We start from the raw sequence: 20,173 nt of genomic DNA, 5'->3' as shown, positions 1-20,173 counted from the left end.
AAAACCTTAATCAGTAATTTTCAATCAGGGTTTCGGCCCAACCGTTCCATGCTTGACCATCTCCTGAATCTGGACACAGATATTCAGGATGCTTTACTTAACAAGGAACACATAATTGCAGTCTTCTTTGACCTCCAAAAGGTCTCTGACAGGGGTGAGGATTTCATATCCTTACACAGTTCCACTCCTGGGGTTATTGTTACCAATGGCTGATTTAATGGGGGACATGGGGGCAAAATGTTGGGTGTAATGTCTTCGGAAGAAATTGTTATCTTCATGACTCCCTATGATCCACATTGGTAGATGAGGCCGACGTTTCAACTTACAGTTCTTTAAAATTTTTTTTAGAACAATAGGCCTTTTAGAATATCTCTGGTGTAAAATTTTAATGCCCCTTCACCTTTTTAATGTGCTGTGTGTGTTCTGTTCACCTTCCATTACAACCTTGTACCTATAAGTTTTCCCAAGTGGCTTTACATCTCCTTTTAAAATATATGTAGGTAAGGTTTTTACATGAGGTGTTCATTCTGGCATTATGCGTTGAGTTGTTGTTTAAGTCCACTTTATGCACATATAGGCTAATCAGGACTGGACCTACAGTTTAAAGTGGGATCCGAACCATTTAGGCCTCCACCAGATATAAAACCAGAGGCCCCTTGATCAGAAGCAAATGACTTTTCTACTGCGGAAGCCCTCCAGAGGAGATTATGCAAATGATGCATAGTAGCCACATGTGCTGAGTGAAACAACCATTAACTTTAACTCACTCATTTACTCATTTACATCTCTTCTTGATCTTTGAAACTATCTAAGGATCTGCATGGTCAAGTTAGTGAATTTCTTGGACAGTCCCAGGTTCAAAGCCAGGCAATAATAAATATTTCAATTTTTGTAAAATTCCAAGAACTGCAGGCATAACATGCCTACCAAGGGTAAGGGATTGGCAAGTGGAGCAATTTTAGTGATCCAGGTTGCAGAGGATACAGAAACAATAGCTGCCAGGCATTTCCTTTTTGTATGTGTTTGCTCTTCAAATACAGATGCAGTAATTAGTAATTGCTGTTCCATTATACAGTTTAAAGTGAAAGTTGATATTCTGTACTTTGTGTATGATATGCGTTTCTGAAAAGACACCTCTGTTGTTCTTTATCTATTTCAGTAATTTTGCATTGTTTTTCTACCTTTTTTGTAGTGATGAGTATGGATGAGGAACAAATGAAATAGACACAAAACACAAAACAAAACTTCAGATCTCTGACTACGAAGCACATTACTGTAACCAATCTTCCATTGTGTAACTGGATTATCATTGGATGTCAAGTCACAGAAGTTCTTATTACAATTTGGCATAAATCACACCGATCTCTACTGATGGTTCAACTTTCCACTCTGGGCATAGGTGTTCCTTTTTTCAATATCACTCCGTTACTTCAATTAACCACAATTTATCTTCATTCTCATGAGTAGCCAATGGAGGCAGCAGATTGATTGATTGATGTGGTTTATTTTACTTCACTTATCTGCCACTTTTGGCTAATCATAAAGATGAGTGATGATATGATGAAATTGATGAAAGGATGCTCACAAAGAACATCCATGCCCAGGCCGGGATTGCATCGTAGTACGCTGTGCTAAGGCTAACCATTCAGCCACAGAGTTCCCGTCTACAGAGGCAGAAGAGTGGCATATATAAGTATAAAAGAAATTCAAAATCACATATTACCATATCACTGCATAAAAGTGGAATAAAAACGAACATTCTCCCCCCTCCCCATCTCTAGCTCTGGGTCTCTCTTTCTTGCCATTAATCTATTATTTCTTTGTGTGTGTGTGTCTTTCTCTCTTTTCTATCTCTCTCAATTTCAGCTATATTTTTCTGTTTGTTTATTTCGTTTCTTACATACTCTTTCTGTGTGTTCACTTCTCTTGTGTATGTTTCCCCTACATTCATTTTTAACTGTTCCATAAAGTCATCTCTTATTCTGATCCTTTCTTCCTGAACTCCCCCGCTTTCCCCTCTGTTCATTTTCTTTTTCTTTCACTTCCATCTCTCTTACATTCTCCTTCTTTCCATTTCGTATTACTTCATCAATTTCCTCTTAAATATTTTGGTGTCGGCCTCTGTGGTTAGCACAGTGCCCTGTGATTCCACAGGTCCCGGGTTCGAACCGTGGCCTGGACATGGGTGTGTTTGAGTGTCCCTTCATCAATTTCAATGTATGATCACTCATCATCATCTTCGCGATTAGCCTAAGTGGCAGAAAACGAAGTAAAATTAACCAAATCAATCAATCAATCAATTCTCTGATCCAAAAATTCCCCTTCCTCTATAACTCCTCAGCATTTTCTCGATTTCCATGAAATGAGTCACTTTTCTGGAAGTTTCTTGCATATTGAATTAGAATATAAATTTTACCTTCTGAAATTTTATTTGATGGTGCTTTCCAGAGGCTTGTGACCTATTTGCTCTTCTGAACTTTTATTGAATTTATAATAGCTTTATGCACTGATCTAACACAATCATAACATGAACATAACTCCTGAATATTTGGTTAGTCATTAAGTTTGAAATTTTAAAACTGTTGTTTAAAATCAATGAATATTTGGAAATGAGAAGAACACAATATAATATTTCTGTTGGGAACAGTTTATTATATACACCTCTGTATTCTATTACAATTAAAATGCAATTAAGTTTGGCAGTTTAATTGTATTTTTGCTTTAAAGAAGTTTTACAGTTTACTTTAGACCCTGATTTGAATGAAGTCAGGCAACATTTAAATTGCGTCCCCTCACCAGTATAAGTATAATTTTTAACTTAATACATGCAGTTAATAAAAAATTCCATTGCGACACAATGATTACTTTTCATAACAAAGATGTATTATTTCTAAGTTCATAATGCCAATAGTGATATAAGTACAGAATAAAGAAACAAACATGATAACAATACAGATTTATTGTGCAAAATAAGTTCTCTTTTAAAATGTGATGAAAATTAATTTCATTGTAATGGTGAATTAATTTCTCATATAGAATCTTTGAAGAGATAGGCTGTATATACCTAGTCTTACCATAAATACTGTCCCAAAGTTGTAAGTAAATAGACACAAAATGGTAAGAGATATTGTAATATCAGAATAACATGAGGTGCATGGATGCATTATGAACCAAAATCACAAATAATTATTTGAAATGGCCACCTTTAGCACTGACACACTTCTGAAGTCTTCGTGGCCGCGCATCAATTGAATTACGCAACACATCGACAGGAAAATGAGCAACTGCCTTCAGAAGAGATCGACCTCTTTAAACTTTCAATATTGGGATGTCTCTTCTTCCAAGCCATCTCCTGAAGCTTGGACCACAATTTGTAGTCCAAAGGGTATAGGTCCGGACTTGCAGAAGGCCAATCTGAAGTGGAAATGAAGTCTGGAACATTTGCTATGAGGGAACGCTCCATTTCTGTGAAAAAGGGGTAAAAACATCAGCCAAAGTGTACCAGCAGACAGTGCTTGAGAAACGATGCAAGAATCTTACCGACACCATCTTCCATGGAGAGAACTGGAGCTTCCAGCAGGACTCAGCCTCAGCACACAAAGCACGCACCACCCAGCAGTGGTTGGAGGCAAATGTTCCTGACTTCATATCCACGTCAGATTGGCCCTCTGCCAGTCCAGACTTAAACCCTTTGGACTACAAATTTTGGTCCAAGCTTCAAGAGATGGCTTCCAAGAAGAGACATCCCAATATTGACAGTTTAAAGCGGTCTCTTCAGAAGGCAGCTGCAGAGTTTCCACTTGATGTGTTGTGTAATTCCATTGATGCGCGGCCATGAAGACTTCAGAAGTTTGTCAGTGCTAAAGGTGGCCATTTCAAATAATTATTTGTGATTTTGGTTCATAATGCATCCATGCACCTCATGTTATTCTGATATTACAATATCTCTCACCATTTTGTGTCTATTTACTTACAACTTTGGGACAGTATTTATGGTAAGACTAGGTATTTAAATTTAAACTTGTTCATTTTACACTTCTCAGTAGAAGGTATAGACATGAATAGCATGCAGAAGTACACTGAACACAGTGTGAGTAGCTTCTGTAAAGTAATTTATGCATTGGACATTATTGCTCTTAGGCAGAGTGCAAATTAAAATGAGGGATGCCATGAATTACACCCACAAGTAAAATATCCTGGCAAACAAAGTATAATTTTAATCTCTGTACTGGTAACATCGGGGAGACCCTATTGTTATATTGCCATACTTGTGGCCTTTGATGCTTACACATGAGTTGAGCAATGAATGTCATCCTCATCAAAGCAAAATATTTAATTTGCATACTGCCAATAACAAATAAAAGGATATCAGCACCACACTGAATTTCCTCCACAGGAGAACACTGCATCATTATTAGATGGCTGATTCACAAACATTAAAACATAGTAAAATGTACATAAGAATATGCATTAAAATATCATATGCCCTAAAATGTTTTGTTAGAAGCATAATCAAAGGCAAATGATGAAACCATGTAGTTTCTTGACCATTTAACCAATTTTCATAAGTTATTTTCTTATATAAGAATATTTCTTGTAGCAATAGAAGCAGTACAGTAGTTGACACTGATAAATTACTTTCCTGATACAACTTGTTTGTGTATTATCATAATAAATGACAACATTGTGGGTACTGATAGCTCAAAATTTGACATTATTATTGAGTACCACCTGAAAAGATTGATTAGATTTTATTTATAATACAGGATCCTTAATTGAAATATGCAGGGTTTGTAAGAGAGACACTCTATAAGACATGCATGAGGGAGAGAACCTCTCATGCCCCCTGCCAAAAAGTTATAAAACATTCTGCAAAGAAATCTAACATCTTCATACATGAACTTGTTTGAGAATGACACTCTTGAATGAATTTTAGCTGAGACTTCAAATATTACATCATAATCACTTATCTATAAGTACCGTGCGTTCATTTTGATCTTCAGATATATGTCCATAAAAATAAGCGGGCATTACAGGCCCCAAATGTCTGCATCTCCATCAGCACCACCCACCACGCTTCTCCCAATCTCTCGGCTGAAGATCAAAATGGACGCATGGTAGATAGGTAACAAATGTTTAAGAAAAATAAATTCTTAGTGATAGAAGTTAAGGAAGGCATTTATGTGCTTTAGGAATGTTATAGAATAATTACACAATCATACATACTGATCACAGAATGAAGTGTACCAATTGTAGCATCATATTTTACTGTATAATAATTTATTATCTCACAGTCAAGATCTGAGATGAAAACCAGAACTTCATTTTACTGCAATTAAAAAAAATGCACACAGTAGACCTATATTGAAATCTTAATAAAGTGGTCTACTAAACATGGTGAAATGAATTGACATTTTGATAGCACTTGAATTTGCAAGAGAAACAGTGGATTTCTATAAAAATCTGCCCTCTAGTCATGACAAAGCTCTCAGGAAATGCTGTGCCATTTATGTTACTAATGTGATGCTAAATCATCTTCAATTATATCTTATGTCTACAATTAGGAGTGAAGGGTTAATTTTTCTCTTACATACATTCTTTGGAGCAATGTATCTTTCAAACAATTTTGTATTAGGGCACCAGCAACTTTGAAATTGAAGAGATAAGTTCACATGCAAGACATAATTTCAAAAGGAGACACATTTTCTATCTACAATGTATTGACTAATTGTTCACCACTCTCCCTTCCTAGCATACACCCATCCACACTCATGCATACACACTCTTGTAAAGACACACTTGAAGTTATTAAAGCACTTTGTAATCATACTTATGGTTCTAAGTACACAAATGTTATGCTGTGTAATATGAGTTCATAAATATAGGTTACTTACAAGTAACCTCAGAAAGGAACTGATGCTAAAATCACATTACAAAATAAATGAGAGAACAGTTGCACAACAACTGATATATGTAACTACACATGATACACTAGTATCACTTGGATGCACTTTGAATTTAAAAACACACTACTGCAAATGTCCAACGTATATACATATGATATCACAGTACTGCAGTTCAATTTCTCGATTGAAGAATACTGTTCTGTGTAAATTCACTACATAAATATATATAAGAATTGTACTTGGGGAAAATACTGAGATATCAGAATATCACAAATATTAATGTAAATATTGTTCCAGAGTTTCATTACTGTATTCATGGAATATTTCATTTCCACTTTTTGACTTTCAACATCTCCTTTCCCTTCACTTTGGAAGACTTCCTTAAAGGCTCTGCTCATGGACTTGTACTTTTAAACTAATAATTTCATATTTATGGTTATGTTGAATATGAGTAACCAATTTTTTGCAAAAATATAAATGCCAAAGCAAGCAATCCAGATCCCAAGAGATCTCCAAGTGCTGTTAAGTATGGAATTGCTGAGTTATCAGGATCAACCTTGAAGGTCCACATGAAGTGTATCAGGACATGTGCAATGAATAACAGTAGCATAACCTGCAAGAAAAAAAAAATTAGTCACTAGGTCAGTTGGTTACAAATAGCAAACCCTTTAACCCAATTACATTTTTGAATTTTGATGTTTTATTACCTCTTTTCTCCATAACAATTTAAATTCATTGTGAGAGGATGTTGAGGATGTTCTCCTCAGTCTGCCCTTCACCATTTCATTAATCAGACACAAAGACTGCTAGGTTTCAGTAACTTGTCCCAAATTTTGAAAGGAGTCCAGGTAACCAGATGCTGATTGGTGAGTGTTTGCTATTTCCTTCCACACAATGTATATACATCATGGATTCACACCTGCAACTTCTGACTTCAGAGTGTGCATATAAAACCTGTACAGTACAGTCGATTACTGCAGCATTGTAAAAGTTAGAAAAACAATCTGCTATAATTGTTATTGAATACAGTGGCATTGCACAGTATTTTGTGCCTGTACCCCCTCTTTTTGCAGGCAAAGCATGTGAAACCCATCGGGAATACTATATTGAATTGAATTGAATTGAAAAGTCTTTTTATTTACTACAGAGCGAGATTCAGCCTTGGGCTGCTCTACCACCTAACTCTGGTGAATAAAAGTTACAATGCATATATTTATAATACTGAAATCAAATATGGAACATAACATGAATGAATTTGGCATAAATGAAAAATAATAAAATTAAAAGAGAATACAATGACAGATACATTAACACACACACACACACATACACATGTGTACACACGGAATTTACAAATCAATACTAAAATAGCATGCACACAGGTTGAAATATTCGTTGTGTCAGATAAGTGTTTGCAAAATACATGGTTTTACTTTACTTGATTCCTGTTGCTTAGCCGTACGAGCTAATGCTCAATTGTTGTCTTTGCAATAAAAATAATACGACTTGTTCTTTTAAGTTTTTGGGTGTTGTAGCAAAAGAAACATAATCGGGAAGAGCATTCCAAACCTTTGCAGACCAGAGGGAGAAGGAGCCTTCGAAACTGACAGCAGAGTCATTTTTCACCGACCTTTAGTATTGTATGGATGTATGGAATTTCTAAATGCCAGTTTCTCGTGGAGATAGCTAGGTGTTTGCAATTTTAATACCTCATATATTGTAGAACACTGATGCAGAAGGCGTCGCCTACACATGTTAAGGATTTTGTATGTATTGAGCAAGGGTAGGATGTGCTGATTTCTCCTGATCGAGAGAATGTAACGAATGCAAGAATTCTGTATTTTTTGTATTCTGTTCGATATTTTACGTTGTAAATTCGTGCCATACACCACATCACAGTAATCGAAAATAGGATATATTAGAGTTTTGATGAGATATAATTTCATTTCTCTAGTGAAAAAGTCTCTCCTCCTGTAGAGTGATCTCATTTTTGTAAGTGCTTTTGTGCATTGCGCTGAGATATGCCCTGCCCAGGAATAATTGGGATCAAAAGTAAGGAATAGATTTTTAACTGTTGATGCATAAATTATGTTATGGTTTTTAATTTTGATGTTAATTGTATCATAATTTACTTTTTCAAGATAATAGTTAGAGCCTAAAATTGTGTATACGCATTTATTCTGGTTAATTGTGAGCCCATTTGCAGTGAGCCACTTGTTAAGGGTATGTAAATCATTGTTTAGATTATCTATCTTGTTTAAGAAATCCAATGGTGATGACGATATCATCAACTGCGTATCATCCGCGTAACAATGTATATTACAATGGCTGATGGTCTTTGATATATCAGTGACGTATAAGGTGTATAAAAGGGGGGGCCAGAATGGAACCTTGCAGGACTCCGCCATTTAATGTTATCGGTGATGATCCGGTGTCGGCAGGGTAAAAAGCCTTTTGTCTTCTTTCATGTAGATATGATAGGAACCAGTTTATTACAGGCTTCGAAAAACTGTAGTATTTCATTTTTGCTAGGATATGGTTATGATTGACAAGATCGAAAGCTTTAGAAAGGTCTAATAATACTAGTATAGTTATTTTTTTATCGTTAATCGAACGTAAAACATTGTCCATTACAGATAATAATGCCGTGGTTGTACTATGAGAAGTACGGAAACCTGATTGAGAATCAGGTAAGATTTTATATTTTGCAATGTAATCTTTTAATTGTATAGATACTATCTTTTCTGTGACTTTTGAAAATATTGATAGAATGCTGATTAATCTTAAATCGCTTAGAGGTTAATGTCTGCTTTTTGGGGAGTGCAATTTTGGCCGAAACCAATAAAGTATCGATATAAAATTCACAGATAACCAATATTCTACTGATCTGATATAAGATTCCAAATGGTCCTTGAAGAACCTGAAGAGTTCATTGACCTCTTTAATAAATGTTTGTTTCCAGGTGAATGCAGTGCAAAAGAAGTTCCATGTTTAGACATTTACTTTTTTAAAAACCAGGACATGGAGATTATCCATAAAAATTATAACAAAATGGCAGAATTTTATAGATATATTGGATCGGTAAAATAATCGGTAATTTCGGCCATAAACCAATACATCGATATGCCTACACCAGCTGATACCCATAGAGTACTGATTAATCTGTCCCATCCCTACAACCTATCTAAGCATTGATGATGGTAGAGGACTGGGTGGAATTTAAATGATTATGAAACCCTCCCCTCCTTCTTCCAAGCCAAGATGCATTCCACTCTCCCATAGGCACCCACAGGAAATTTTGTGGGGTGGTGGGGGTTCATATCATAATGTTGTATCCTACAGGATATAGTGACATAATGTTTACATGTCATTAGAGGAAGGAAATGTATTAAGGAAGGGAGAAGATATATGAAGCAAGTTATAGATAATAAGAGAAAGGAAAAAAATAAGTCAGGTACAGGGACAAAGAAAATGGAAAGCCAAGAGTAGATGAGTAAAAAGAGACAAAGTCAGAGAAAGAAAGAGACAAAATGGAGAGGAAAGCAACAGAAGAGAACTAAAGAATTGACACAGAGAAAAATATAGGGGTATAAATGATTGACGAAAAAAGGAAGAAAAATATAGAAGGGAAACAGAAGGAGAATAATGAAGGAAATGGGAAGGAAAAAAATATATAAAGAAACGATCAAGTAGATAGGTACTATAAGCTCAAACAAAGACTGAGACTGTAAAAAGGAAATCAAAATCTACAAGAAAGAAAAAAGATGCAAGAAAGAATAAGAGTAACACATAAAATTGAAAATATTGGGGAATTATACCCCTTTGACCTTCCCTGTCAACACCCATGCCACTTTTCCTACTTACTTTCTCTTGGCAGCACATGTACATCAGGGAAGTATTTTCTCAAAATGAATCAGTATAATACATAAATAATTGGAAAATAAAATTCGAGATAATCTTTTACTTTGATACCATGTTGCACCAGGGATTGTTTCTTGTAGTGAGACATGGGATATATGTAGCCAAACCAAATAACTGGCACATTAACTTTTGAAAACTTTTTGTTTTTGTTTCGGATCCCACTTTAAACCGTAGATCTAGTTCCGATTAGCCTTACTGTGCATATAGTGGACTTAAATCCTGTCTCAACTTCTTCTTAACAAACCTGTGAATGACTTTGCATTGAAACATTGGCATTGCAATTATTTTATAAACAAACGTGTAGAAAATACAATTTTGGAAACTAATTAAAGGATAGTAAACACTCCTCTTTCGAACTTTATGGGCTTCAATGCCAAAACCACAAACCTTTTGAAGAATCAAAAATTGAAACAAGTAAATACATTTTTGTCATTATGAGGTAAATTATCATTTTACCCAATTCTTGGTGTATATGAATCTGCCTCATCCTCCTCCGTGGCCCATGCGGTCTAAGGTGCTGTGCTTTGGGCTCTGACTACAGGATGGCAGTTTTCGAGTCTACCTGGGTTCAGTCTCTGGGTTTTCAGCCTGTGTATAGGGTTGGTGGAAACCCACCATCATGAGGAGCTACGATTGAGTAGCGTAACCCGGCCATAAAGATATCCTATAATGGCCAAGAGGAGGGGGGAGGGTCCGACATATTGACCACATGTCACCCCATTACCGGTTGAATATCTCCACACCTCTAGGTAGGATTGTGGGAGGGAGACTGGCAGTCAGGAGATAGGCCAAGGTCCTTCAAGGGCTGTCAAGCCATGGGTAATTATTATTTTTATTATGATTCTGCTTCGCTCAATAAGTTTGTTTTATTGAGTCAAGCATAATATCCAACTCTTGCAATGAGTCACTGGAAAGACATAAATGTATGGTTGCACATATATTTAAGTATCTGAAGAATAATTACATTCTTGTGGTAAGGAATCATTGTCATTTAACAAACTTTATTGATTTATTCCATCAGCATTATTGAATATATTGTGCCATGTTGAACTTAACAACTAAACAAAGGCACATTGATTGCTTCATTTTTCTTGTGTTCAGTTTTTGGAGTGTTACAATGCTTTACACAGTCCGTTTGAAGAATATTTTTTTTTTATCAGAGAGACCACCCCCAAATAAATATCTGTGGATGTTTTACAGGTTTCATTGCATCTAAGATGGTAATTTTCCGATACAACATGAAGTTCCAATTCATAGGTGGCAACACTTACAGGTAGGAACGACCTTGGCAGGAAGGAACTCTGATTGAAACCATGTTGACAACTGACTCAAGAAGCCCCGTGACCGACAGAACTCGAAGTGCTCGGATCCTACGTTGACATAAACTTTAGGTGTTGAACGTTTTGAATTTTCCTTGAAACGTTTCTTTTCCAGTGAACAAAGTCATCCTGGCCCACTGCTTAATCAAATGATTAGCATTTTCATGCTTGATATGAGTGATCACAGGTTCTATTCCAGGTGGAGCTCCAAATTCTCAGTGTTGACCCAGTATTTAGTAGATAGAAATAGTAAGGGACCCTAGTCTTGAGAGATATATACAAAGTGGCAATGGGGATTGATACTCTCATGGACCATCACTTAACAAAAGCCCCTTGGAAGGGCCTGGCTTCAAAGGGTTGTTGCAACTCGAACAAGGGGTTAGTTTTAATTATAGAAGACCTCAATATAAATCACATTTAATGGTGCATTTCCTTTTAGAGATGCCAAATTACACAAAATTTCACGAGTAAATAAAGAACACAGGGGGTTCCTATAACCCACCCTTCCTCTTGGTTGTGCAGATAGTCACAATGCCACTGATTAAATATAACATTTCCGCTGTTATGGTCACAGATTTGAATCAGAATGACAACAAAATATCATGCTAAACCTCGTTCTTCCATTTTAGGGCATTTGTCTGAGATATCTGCTCTAATGTGTCTTACAATTTACAGCATCAATTTTGTATATGTCTGGGGGAGAGAGGTGGGTGAACTAGTTCCATGTTTCAGAATTTATGTAAAACTGTTGATTCAGTTCAAATTAGTGCATGTATGTAAAAATAACTTCAATACGAAGTTATAATTTACAAATAATTTTTCATGAATATTGTCTGCTCAAAATAATTTAGGTTAAAAACTTAGCATGAAAGGAGGTAGGATGACTTTGGGGAGGTGAGAGATTCCCCTCGCTTTTTACTGAAGTGTTAAACTACTACAGTTAATAATTTCATGGAATGGCCACCTACTGTTACAGTGGTGCACTATAGTGGATTGGTGGAGCCACAAGAGGATGCATGAAAATTCAGCTCTCATTCCAGCAACAGGTAGTTATGTGCATTCAGCGTATGCAGAAAGAAGGTTGTTGTTGTGGAGGATAGTTATATAGGAGTGGCAGAAATTGAGGAAGTCACAGTTTGAGCAATAAGCAAACGTCAATTTCTGTCAAAATTTAGGCAAATCTTCAAGCAAAACATTTCAGATGATCAAGCAAGTGCATGGCAAAGAAGTTTGGCAGTTTTCTTTCTTTTTCCCTTATTGTGTGTGAGAGCATTCCAGTCACATAGTTAGATTAGGTAAGTTTTTCTTTGAAAGCATACTTAGATATTACTTTATATTTGAAACTGTAAATTAATTATAATATTCAGTCATAAAGCTTTTTCCTCAAAAATGTGACAAAAAAGGGGGCTTATATGCTGGCAAATATGGTATATAATGATCTCAAAAGGTTACCAAAATATTGTGGTGGAGGAAAAGAAACAGTTTATATTAAGAGTTATTATGCCACATATAAGATGGGTAGAAAACTAAATAAGCAAATAAGTATATCAGTGTGACCAATTAGATTTAAATAAATTATACTAGGTTTAGTAACTCCCTCACATGTATGTCACATAAATTAGAAGAAAACCAATATTCAATAACAGGAACACATATTCTATTCTAGTTAAAGGTATAATTCCAGTAGGGAATGGAAAAATTTGTAAACTTTGAAATGTTTCTAGTGACTCCAAACAACTTTCTTTATGAGATTTAATACTGAAAGAAATTATTTTCTTTGTAATATTACTCTCTTAAATTGTTTTTATTCTTCATGCCTCCTCTTTTACCAGTTTTTCATACTGCATAACTGTCCTATTGCCATTATTGTTTTTATACACTTATTATTTTTTTTCAATGAAGAGCTTTAAATAATAATTACTGTAATTGAAACTCTAAAACTATTAAATCATCAAGTTTTGTCTTACCTGAAGCACACTAATGAATAAATAGGATGTCATGAATGGCCACGTTATAGTTGAATATCCTGCATGGATGACATCAGCACAAAGTGCAAATACAATGTGGCCAGGAACTGCCATAGCAATCAATATTCGTGCTGTTCTTGCATGAGTGGCTAAAATAGAAAATCAGGAATAAACATGTTACTCTCACTGAATGTTTTCCTTACATTAATTTTGGTTAGGTCTTTTCAGCTTGCAAGGTAAGAATAGTTTATTAATTGCAGCAGCATAATAATTATATTCTCCCTGGAGCACTTATTCACCCACTATGTTCATTGAAGTTTTCAAATAGTTTCTTAATCTTTAGACAAATATCACTCTCTAGAGTGGAGAGATTTGCAGCGAGATTAATATTCTCTCCATCAGTTAATTGTAAATCAAATAGAAATATAAAAAAGATAGGAACACAAACATCATGATGTTCAATATTAACTTTTTATTTAAGGAAGTTGATTGATTGATTGATTTGCTTTATTTTACTTCACTTTTGTGCCACTTTTGGTTCATTACGAAGATAGGGATGAGTGACGATATGATGAAATTAAAGAATTGACACTCGCAAACATCCATGCCCAGGCCGGGATTTGAACCTGGGATTCCTGACATTGTAGCGTGATGAGGTAACCACTCTACTATGGAAGCCGGCTATTTAAGGAAATGTATGCATTGTAGGACTCATGAAGTTCTGGCTGTAATACTCTCAAGCTATTATAAATTGCATCATCAGGCATCTACTATTGAACAATTTAGTCTGAATGCAGAATATCAATATTTACTGACACTGTTTACTGGAATTTTGTAGATACAACACTTACATTTTACTATTTAATCAGATATTTCACTATTTGATAAAAATGGAAAAGTATTTGCAACAGGCAAGTTTTATCTAATATTTGAGTACCAGTGTACAGTGAGGGCACCAGCCTGATATAAGTGGCGGGTTGTATATTTCTATTCCGAATTATAGGGGGCTAAATAATATGGGTGTAACTTGGCCTAACAGGGTGTGTGGTGGGGGGGAGGTAGAGTCGAAAGTTTTCCATCTCATAAAAATAACGTCCAGAAATTTCACTAAATAACTTTCACATTTGATTGTTCATTTGGTGTTTTAAGTCCACTTTATGCACAATAAGGCTAATCTGCACTGGGCCTACAGTTTAAAGTAGGATCCAAACCACTATGTGCCTTCACCGGTATCGAATCCAAGACCCCTTGATTACAAGGTGACAATGCTACCACTGCACCATCTGGGAGGCCACTGTTGCATTTGATTTTATGTGCTTACTTACATTTGTTAATTACTGAATAGTTATAATAAAAATAACATTAGTTACTACAGTCTGCCAAACATATATAAGTTGGAGGGTTATATAATACCTATTTACATGGGCTTATGAAGTTCCAATTTTTACCAAAATGTCATATTTTAGAATACATTTATTGCAGATCAGAAAATGATGAAAATTATTGAGAAATTTTACAGAATCATGTCAATAGGGAGGTGCGTCGAAAATGACTCAATGGGAAAATGGGGAAATTTCACACAGTATATACATACATACATATTTACATACACACACACACACACATACACACATGCATATGCTTAGATACATAGTGAAAGAAGCTTATGGTGCTTTCCTTCAGCTATATTGATATTGTGTGTTAGTGTGCATCACATGTATCTCAGATAGTTAAGACACATGCATATTATGTATACATATTAAGTATTGTATTCCCAGCAACTTGTCATTATAATTTCTAAATTTGCAAAATTTGTTATTTAGCATCATGTTTTTGTCACTTTTAGTGACAATGAGGTTGAGTGGTTATTAGTAGAAATTGGTGAAGAGACACTCACAAAGTACACCCATGCCCTGGCCAGGATGCGAATATGAGAACATGGGTGACACGTTCTAAACTTGTCCTTCACCTTATAGATGAAATGAGATTGTTTAAATTCTAAAATTGACTTAGCAGCAGCATTTTCATTATAGTTGTGTAATCCAACAATTTGAATTTACGTTGTAAATGCAGCAGTAATACCAGTAAACAGTCAGGTCAATAATTTAAAAGAAATGAATTCCAAATTATTAACTGGAGAAAAATTTGAAATTAAAATAAATTATAAGAATATATATTGTAATTATAGAAAGACCATAAAGTCTAAATGAACTAAAAATTAGATCTGTGCATGAAAACTATGCAAACAACAAATGCAGATTTTACAGGAAGAAAATATCCAGTATGAAATAAAATGTGTATATATTCCTATTAGTCACCATATTCCCATTGGGAATTGCCCTTCTAAGAAAAATAACACAAAACTGTAATTGCAAATAACATTTTGGGTCTTTATTGAGCATTATTTTTAAAAGGTATGTTAAAATAACTTAAATGAAACTATCATTGCCTTATGTTTGACAAATGTGACCTATATCTTATACGTATATTGACCTGCATCTTATATAATTACATCTAGGGAAGACACTATGAAGCATGATTATTGATTCAGCAAGAGGATGAAAAATATAGTATTTTCAGCACTTTCCACTAATAAATAAAAAGGAATAAGCAAAATAAAAAATAACAAAAAATATAATTCAGTAGAATGAAAGGATTATGAAGTAAGTCGAAAAAGACCCAATTGAAAAGTATGGATTAATTAGTTTAGCACATACTGATTCAATTAAACTAATATTGTTGTTAGAAGTGCTAGTAGCTACTTACCACCTTTAAACAGAGCTGCCCATGGACTAATGCATAGCTTGGTATGTGGAGGTAGAATTCCTAGTAGAGATGACTGATGAAGCATAGTTGAAATCCTACTAGCTTGAACAGATACCAAATTTCCACCAATGCCATTCACAATTGGTTGGAACACAACAAAACCTTCAAAGTTACCAACAACCAGATCAAGTACTAGTCCACCCAAACTGAAAGAAATATAAATATTACATTTAATAAACAACATAAATTAAATTAATAAATTAGTTGACAATAAAAGCTATCAAAACTATTTCGAAAATTAAATGTTACAAAATGCTTGAAAGTTTTGCAAATTTTGATACATTTTGTATGGTCACAATTATTTTATTTGGAAATATGTTAACTTGAGTTATTTATATCACCCGAAGGGCACATGCATATTCTCCAACCTTGTATACATCCTGATCTGCCAAATGTGTTGTGAATTTTACCTTGGTGAAACATTTCCCTGAACCTCAGAATTAATAACCACCATTCTTCAACCCAAAACTCTGACCTCACTGGCCTCACCCACACCAACAGCCAAACACTACATTTAACGGCTGTTTCCATGTGACTATTATCCACTTATTACTCCCATCCACAGACACCTCCTCCCACAGGTGATGGAAAAGGGCCTACATATTGGGTATGCATGCCACTATAAACTTTGGACTAAACATAACCACCCAATAATTCCCCCTCCTTTACCTTCCTGAACTGCACCTACCACCAACCATGCAGTAAACACTAGCTAGAGTACATTTCTCATCGACACTCTCACCTGTCACTTGGGACCTCATGGTGGTAACATTGTTGCCTTGTTATCAAGGGGTCCCAGGTTCAATACCTGGTGGAAGTACACAGTGGTTTTGATCCTACTTAAAACTGTAGGTCCAGTCCTGATTAGCCTTACTGTGCATAAAGTGGACTTAAAAAACAAATCAAACAATCAATCAATCAAACCTATCACTTCTTTCTGGCTACACTATTGCACTGATGCCATCTGTTTTCTTCTTCTGTGAACATGTAGCAAGGCCATGAAATATATAACTTTTCTTTCTACATTTGGTAAGTGTTTACTGTATCCTACTTACTTTGCTAAATATATTGTTATCCACTGGGGATAATAATATTGAACTATTGCACATTCCTAACTTAATAGTGGTGGCCTGGTGTGTATTCCATGACAGTGTTATAATAATAATAATAATATAATAATAATAAAAAAATTATTGTCATTAGGTCAAGTACAGCAATAGACAAAGTCAATAGTTAGGACATGCACAATATACTGTGAAACCAATAGGCTATAACAAGCTACTTAAATTATGTACCAAAACTAAATTATATGTCTACTAGACATTCAAAAAACTCATTAATATCATAAAATGGGTGTCAAACTAACCAGTTGTACAATTTGTTTTTAAAACCCTGTAACGATTCATTATGCAAGTAGAATGGAATTTTGTTGAAAAATTTTTGGCCAATTACTACATAACTATTTAATGACTTTGACAATCTATGGTGAGATAAGTAAAGTTCTCTGTTATACCTTGTATTGTAATTATGTACATTTTGTTTATATTTCAATTCAGGCAACCTATTTTTAGTATAAATCAAAACAGAGTAAATATATAAATTTATTACAGTCATTATTTTGTAATGAATAAACAAAGGTCTACAATGTTCTTTATAAGAAGAACCTGAAATCTCCCTGATGGCTTTCTTTTGCAATAGTAAAACGTCATTTACCTTACAGGAATTCCCCCATAGGATTATTCCATAAAATATAATAATGGCATGGTGCTAAGCACAGGGGAGCACTTTACCTTTACCTTTTATCGAAAAAATGAAAAATAAGAAGTTCTAATATAGTCAACAGGTACACAATTTTTATTTTGTTAATTTGTTATCAATTTGTATTCCTAAAAACTTAACACTAATGTTGTCATCTGAAGGTGGCCCATCTCTTAAACTAAAGATTAATTGCTGTGTTTTATTTTGATTTAATAAAAAGCCATTTGCTCTAAACCAATATGATGCTTCTAAGATCAGTAAGATCCTTGCTAGTGTTGAAAAAAGTGGTATAATCTGCATATGTTGTATGTGATTTAACATATGATGGCAGATCATTTATCATTATAAGGAACAAAAAGGGGCCAAGAACAGATCCTTGTGGGACTCCAATCTTAACCTGTTAAATATTAGATTTCTCCTTACCAACACAAACTATCTGTCTACGGTTCTCTAAATAAGGCTTCATAAGATTGAGTCCAATACTACCTATACCATATTTAGCCAGTTTATTTAGTAATAATATATGATCTACACAATCAAAAGCCTTACTTAGAACACAAAAGGTGGCCTGAGCAAAAAATTTGTTCTCAAAAACCTCAAATATATTTTTAACCAGGGAAACTATAGCATCAATTGTTGGTCTCTTCTTCCTAAAACCAAACTCTGATTCATTTTAAAAATAGTTTGTCTCAAAATATCTAGACATCTGAGAATATACGAGTATAATAGTTTCAAAAATTTTGCCAAATACGGGCACAAGAGAGATTGGCCTATAGCTTGAAAAACAGTTTTTATCGCCCATTTTATAAACTGGTATAACTCTTGACAGTTTAAGTTCATCAGGAAAGTACCATTCAGATAAACATATATTTAGGCAATAAGTTAATGGGTAGACAATGGAGTCAATTATTTTCTTAACAAGGTTACAAGAAATATCATATATATCTACACTATCTGATGGTTTAAAGTTCTTAACTATAATCCATAACAGCCCCGGAAGGAATTTCAGAGAAGGTAAATACAGGGTGTTCCAAAATGAATATCGGGGTTTCAATGAAGTGTATCTTCTATTACATATACATTACAGAAATGAAACATACCTTAACAGGAAAGGTAACTCAAACAGTTTTTGTTTCTACTTCGCAGGTGATGTTTCATAACTCTGCTGCAACATGGTGCTAGTAGTAAAGATGGAGATGACTCCTGAGCGTAAAGCCTTCTGTGTCTTGGATTTCGCAAGGTGTAACTCAGCAATTGGAGTGCAACGTGCTTTTTGGCGGGAATATGGATGTGATCCCCCATCGGATAACAACATCTGAAGATGGTACAACCAATTTAAGAATACAGGATGCCTGTGCAAAGGGAAGAGCTCCGGAAGACCACGCCTACCAGATGAGGAATTTGGAACAGGTCAGAGCAAGTTTGGGTCTGAGTCCAAGGAAATCTGTAAGGTGGGCGAGTCGAGAACTGTCAATGCCGTCCACGACTGTTTGGAGGGTGTTATGAAAGAGACTGCACATGAGGCTGTACCGTCTACATCTGTTACAGGCCCTAAAGCCTGAAGATAATGTGACCAGGGGCAAATTCTGCGAAAATGTGCTGGACATGGAAGATGATTTTCTTACACATGTGATCTTTAGTGATGAAGCCTCATTTCATCTTAGTGGATGAGTGAATACACATAATGTGCATATTTGGGGGTTTGAAAATCCACACCAAACAGTGTAGCACATGAGGGATTTGCCAAAAGTGAATGTCTAATTTCAAATAATTAACTATTTTACTTTCTTTGTGACTTATTCCTAAAATATCTAAATCTCTAAAAAAAAATCTGAAGAATTTTGAAGAGGGATGGGAGACAACTCATTAGTTTCTTTGTTGGCTAATTTATTATTAACTACCTCAATGATCTTATTTGGTAAATAAATTTTACCTAGTTTATTAAAATGAAGGCCATGTGACACATGAAAACGTCACTCTAACCTAGTAAGGTTTTAAATTTCTTACAAAGATTTGACATTTGTCAATTTCACCTCCTTGTTGACACATGACCAGTCCAATAAATCATGACCCTGAGGGATTCCAAAAACTATAACGTTTGGGTTCCTCTGTTCACAGAGTTTCCTCTTCAGTGACTTCAAAAGATAAGCTGCCTCATTCCTTCCAACGTCATTCGTTCCTGCGATAAAAACTATGAATTCTTCAGTCCGGTCTTCGTGGCTTTCAGAGGTTACATTCACAAATTTAGCCCCAGGTTTTATAATGCTGGCCACTTTCTGGATATCTCTTCCACTACACCTTTTCCTTAGATATCTGCATATATGTAAATTTCTGCAGTGTTCCTATACATGATATAGGAGAGGACAGTCTAGTTTTGTTTGGTTGACTAGATTTAGTAGTAGGTTTAGCTTGTTCATTTTTGTTGTAGGCTTAATTTTCCACTCATTCATTCTTCCCACATCACTTTCAGAAGCTA

General features: G+C 35.0%; 1 protein-coding gene across 5 annotated transcripts in view; it reads right to left on the bottom strand.

Annotated features, from left to right (window-relative positions):
- Window positions 1-3,970: 3,970 nt before the first annotated feature.
- The window catches only part of LOC145984143 (solute carrier family 41 member 1-like), a 251,261-nt gene continuing 235,058 nt past the window's right edge, over window positions 3,971-20,173 (bottom strand). For all 5 annotated transcript variants that reach the window (XM_083117593.1, XM_083117594.1, XM_083117595.1 and 2 more), the window contains 3 exons: window positions 15,880-16,085; window positions 13,114-13,262; window positions 3,971-6,519 (listed from right to left, as the gene is read on the bottom strand). In XM_083117593.1, coding sequence (XP_082973719.1) covers window positions 6,343-6,519; window positions 13,114-13,262; window positions 15,880-16,085 — 532 coding nt within the window. In that variant the 3' untranslated portion in view covers window positions 3,971-6,342. The remainder of the gene's footprint in view (window positions 6,520-13,113; window positions 13,263-15,879; window positions 16,086-20,173) is intronic.

This window comes from Lepisma saccharinum, chromosome 2 (assembly GCF_977018435.1).
Source record: "Lepisma saccharinum chromosome 2, izLepSacc3.1, whole genome shotgun sequence".
In the NCBI taxonomy this organism is placed as follows: Eukaryota; Metazoa; Arthropoda; class Insecta; order Zygentoma; family Lepismatidae; genus Lepisma; species Lepisma saccharinum.
The sequence above is the reverse complement of the archived record's forward strand: the minus strand, read 5'-3'. Positions and strand labels throughout refer to the sequence as shown.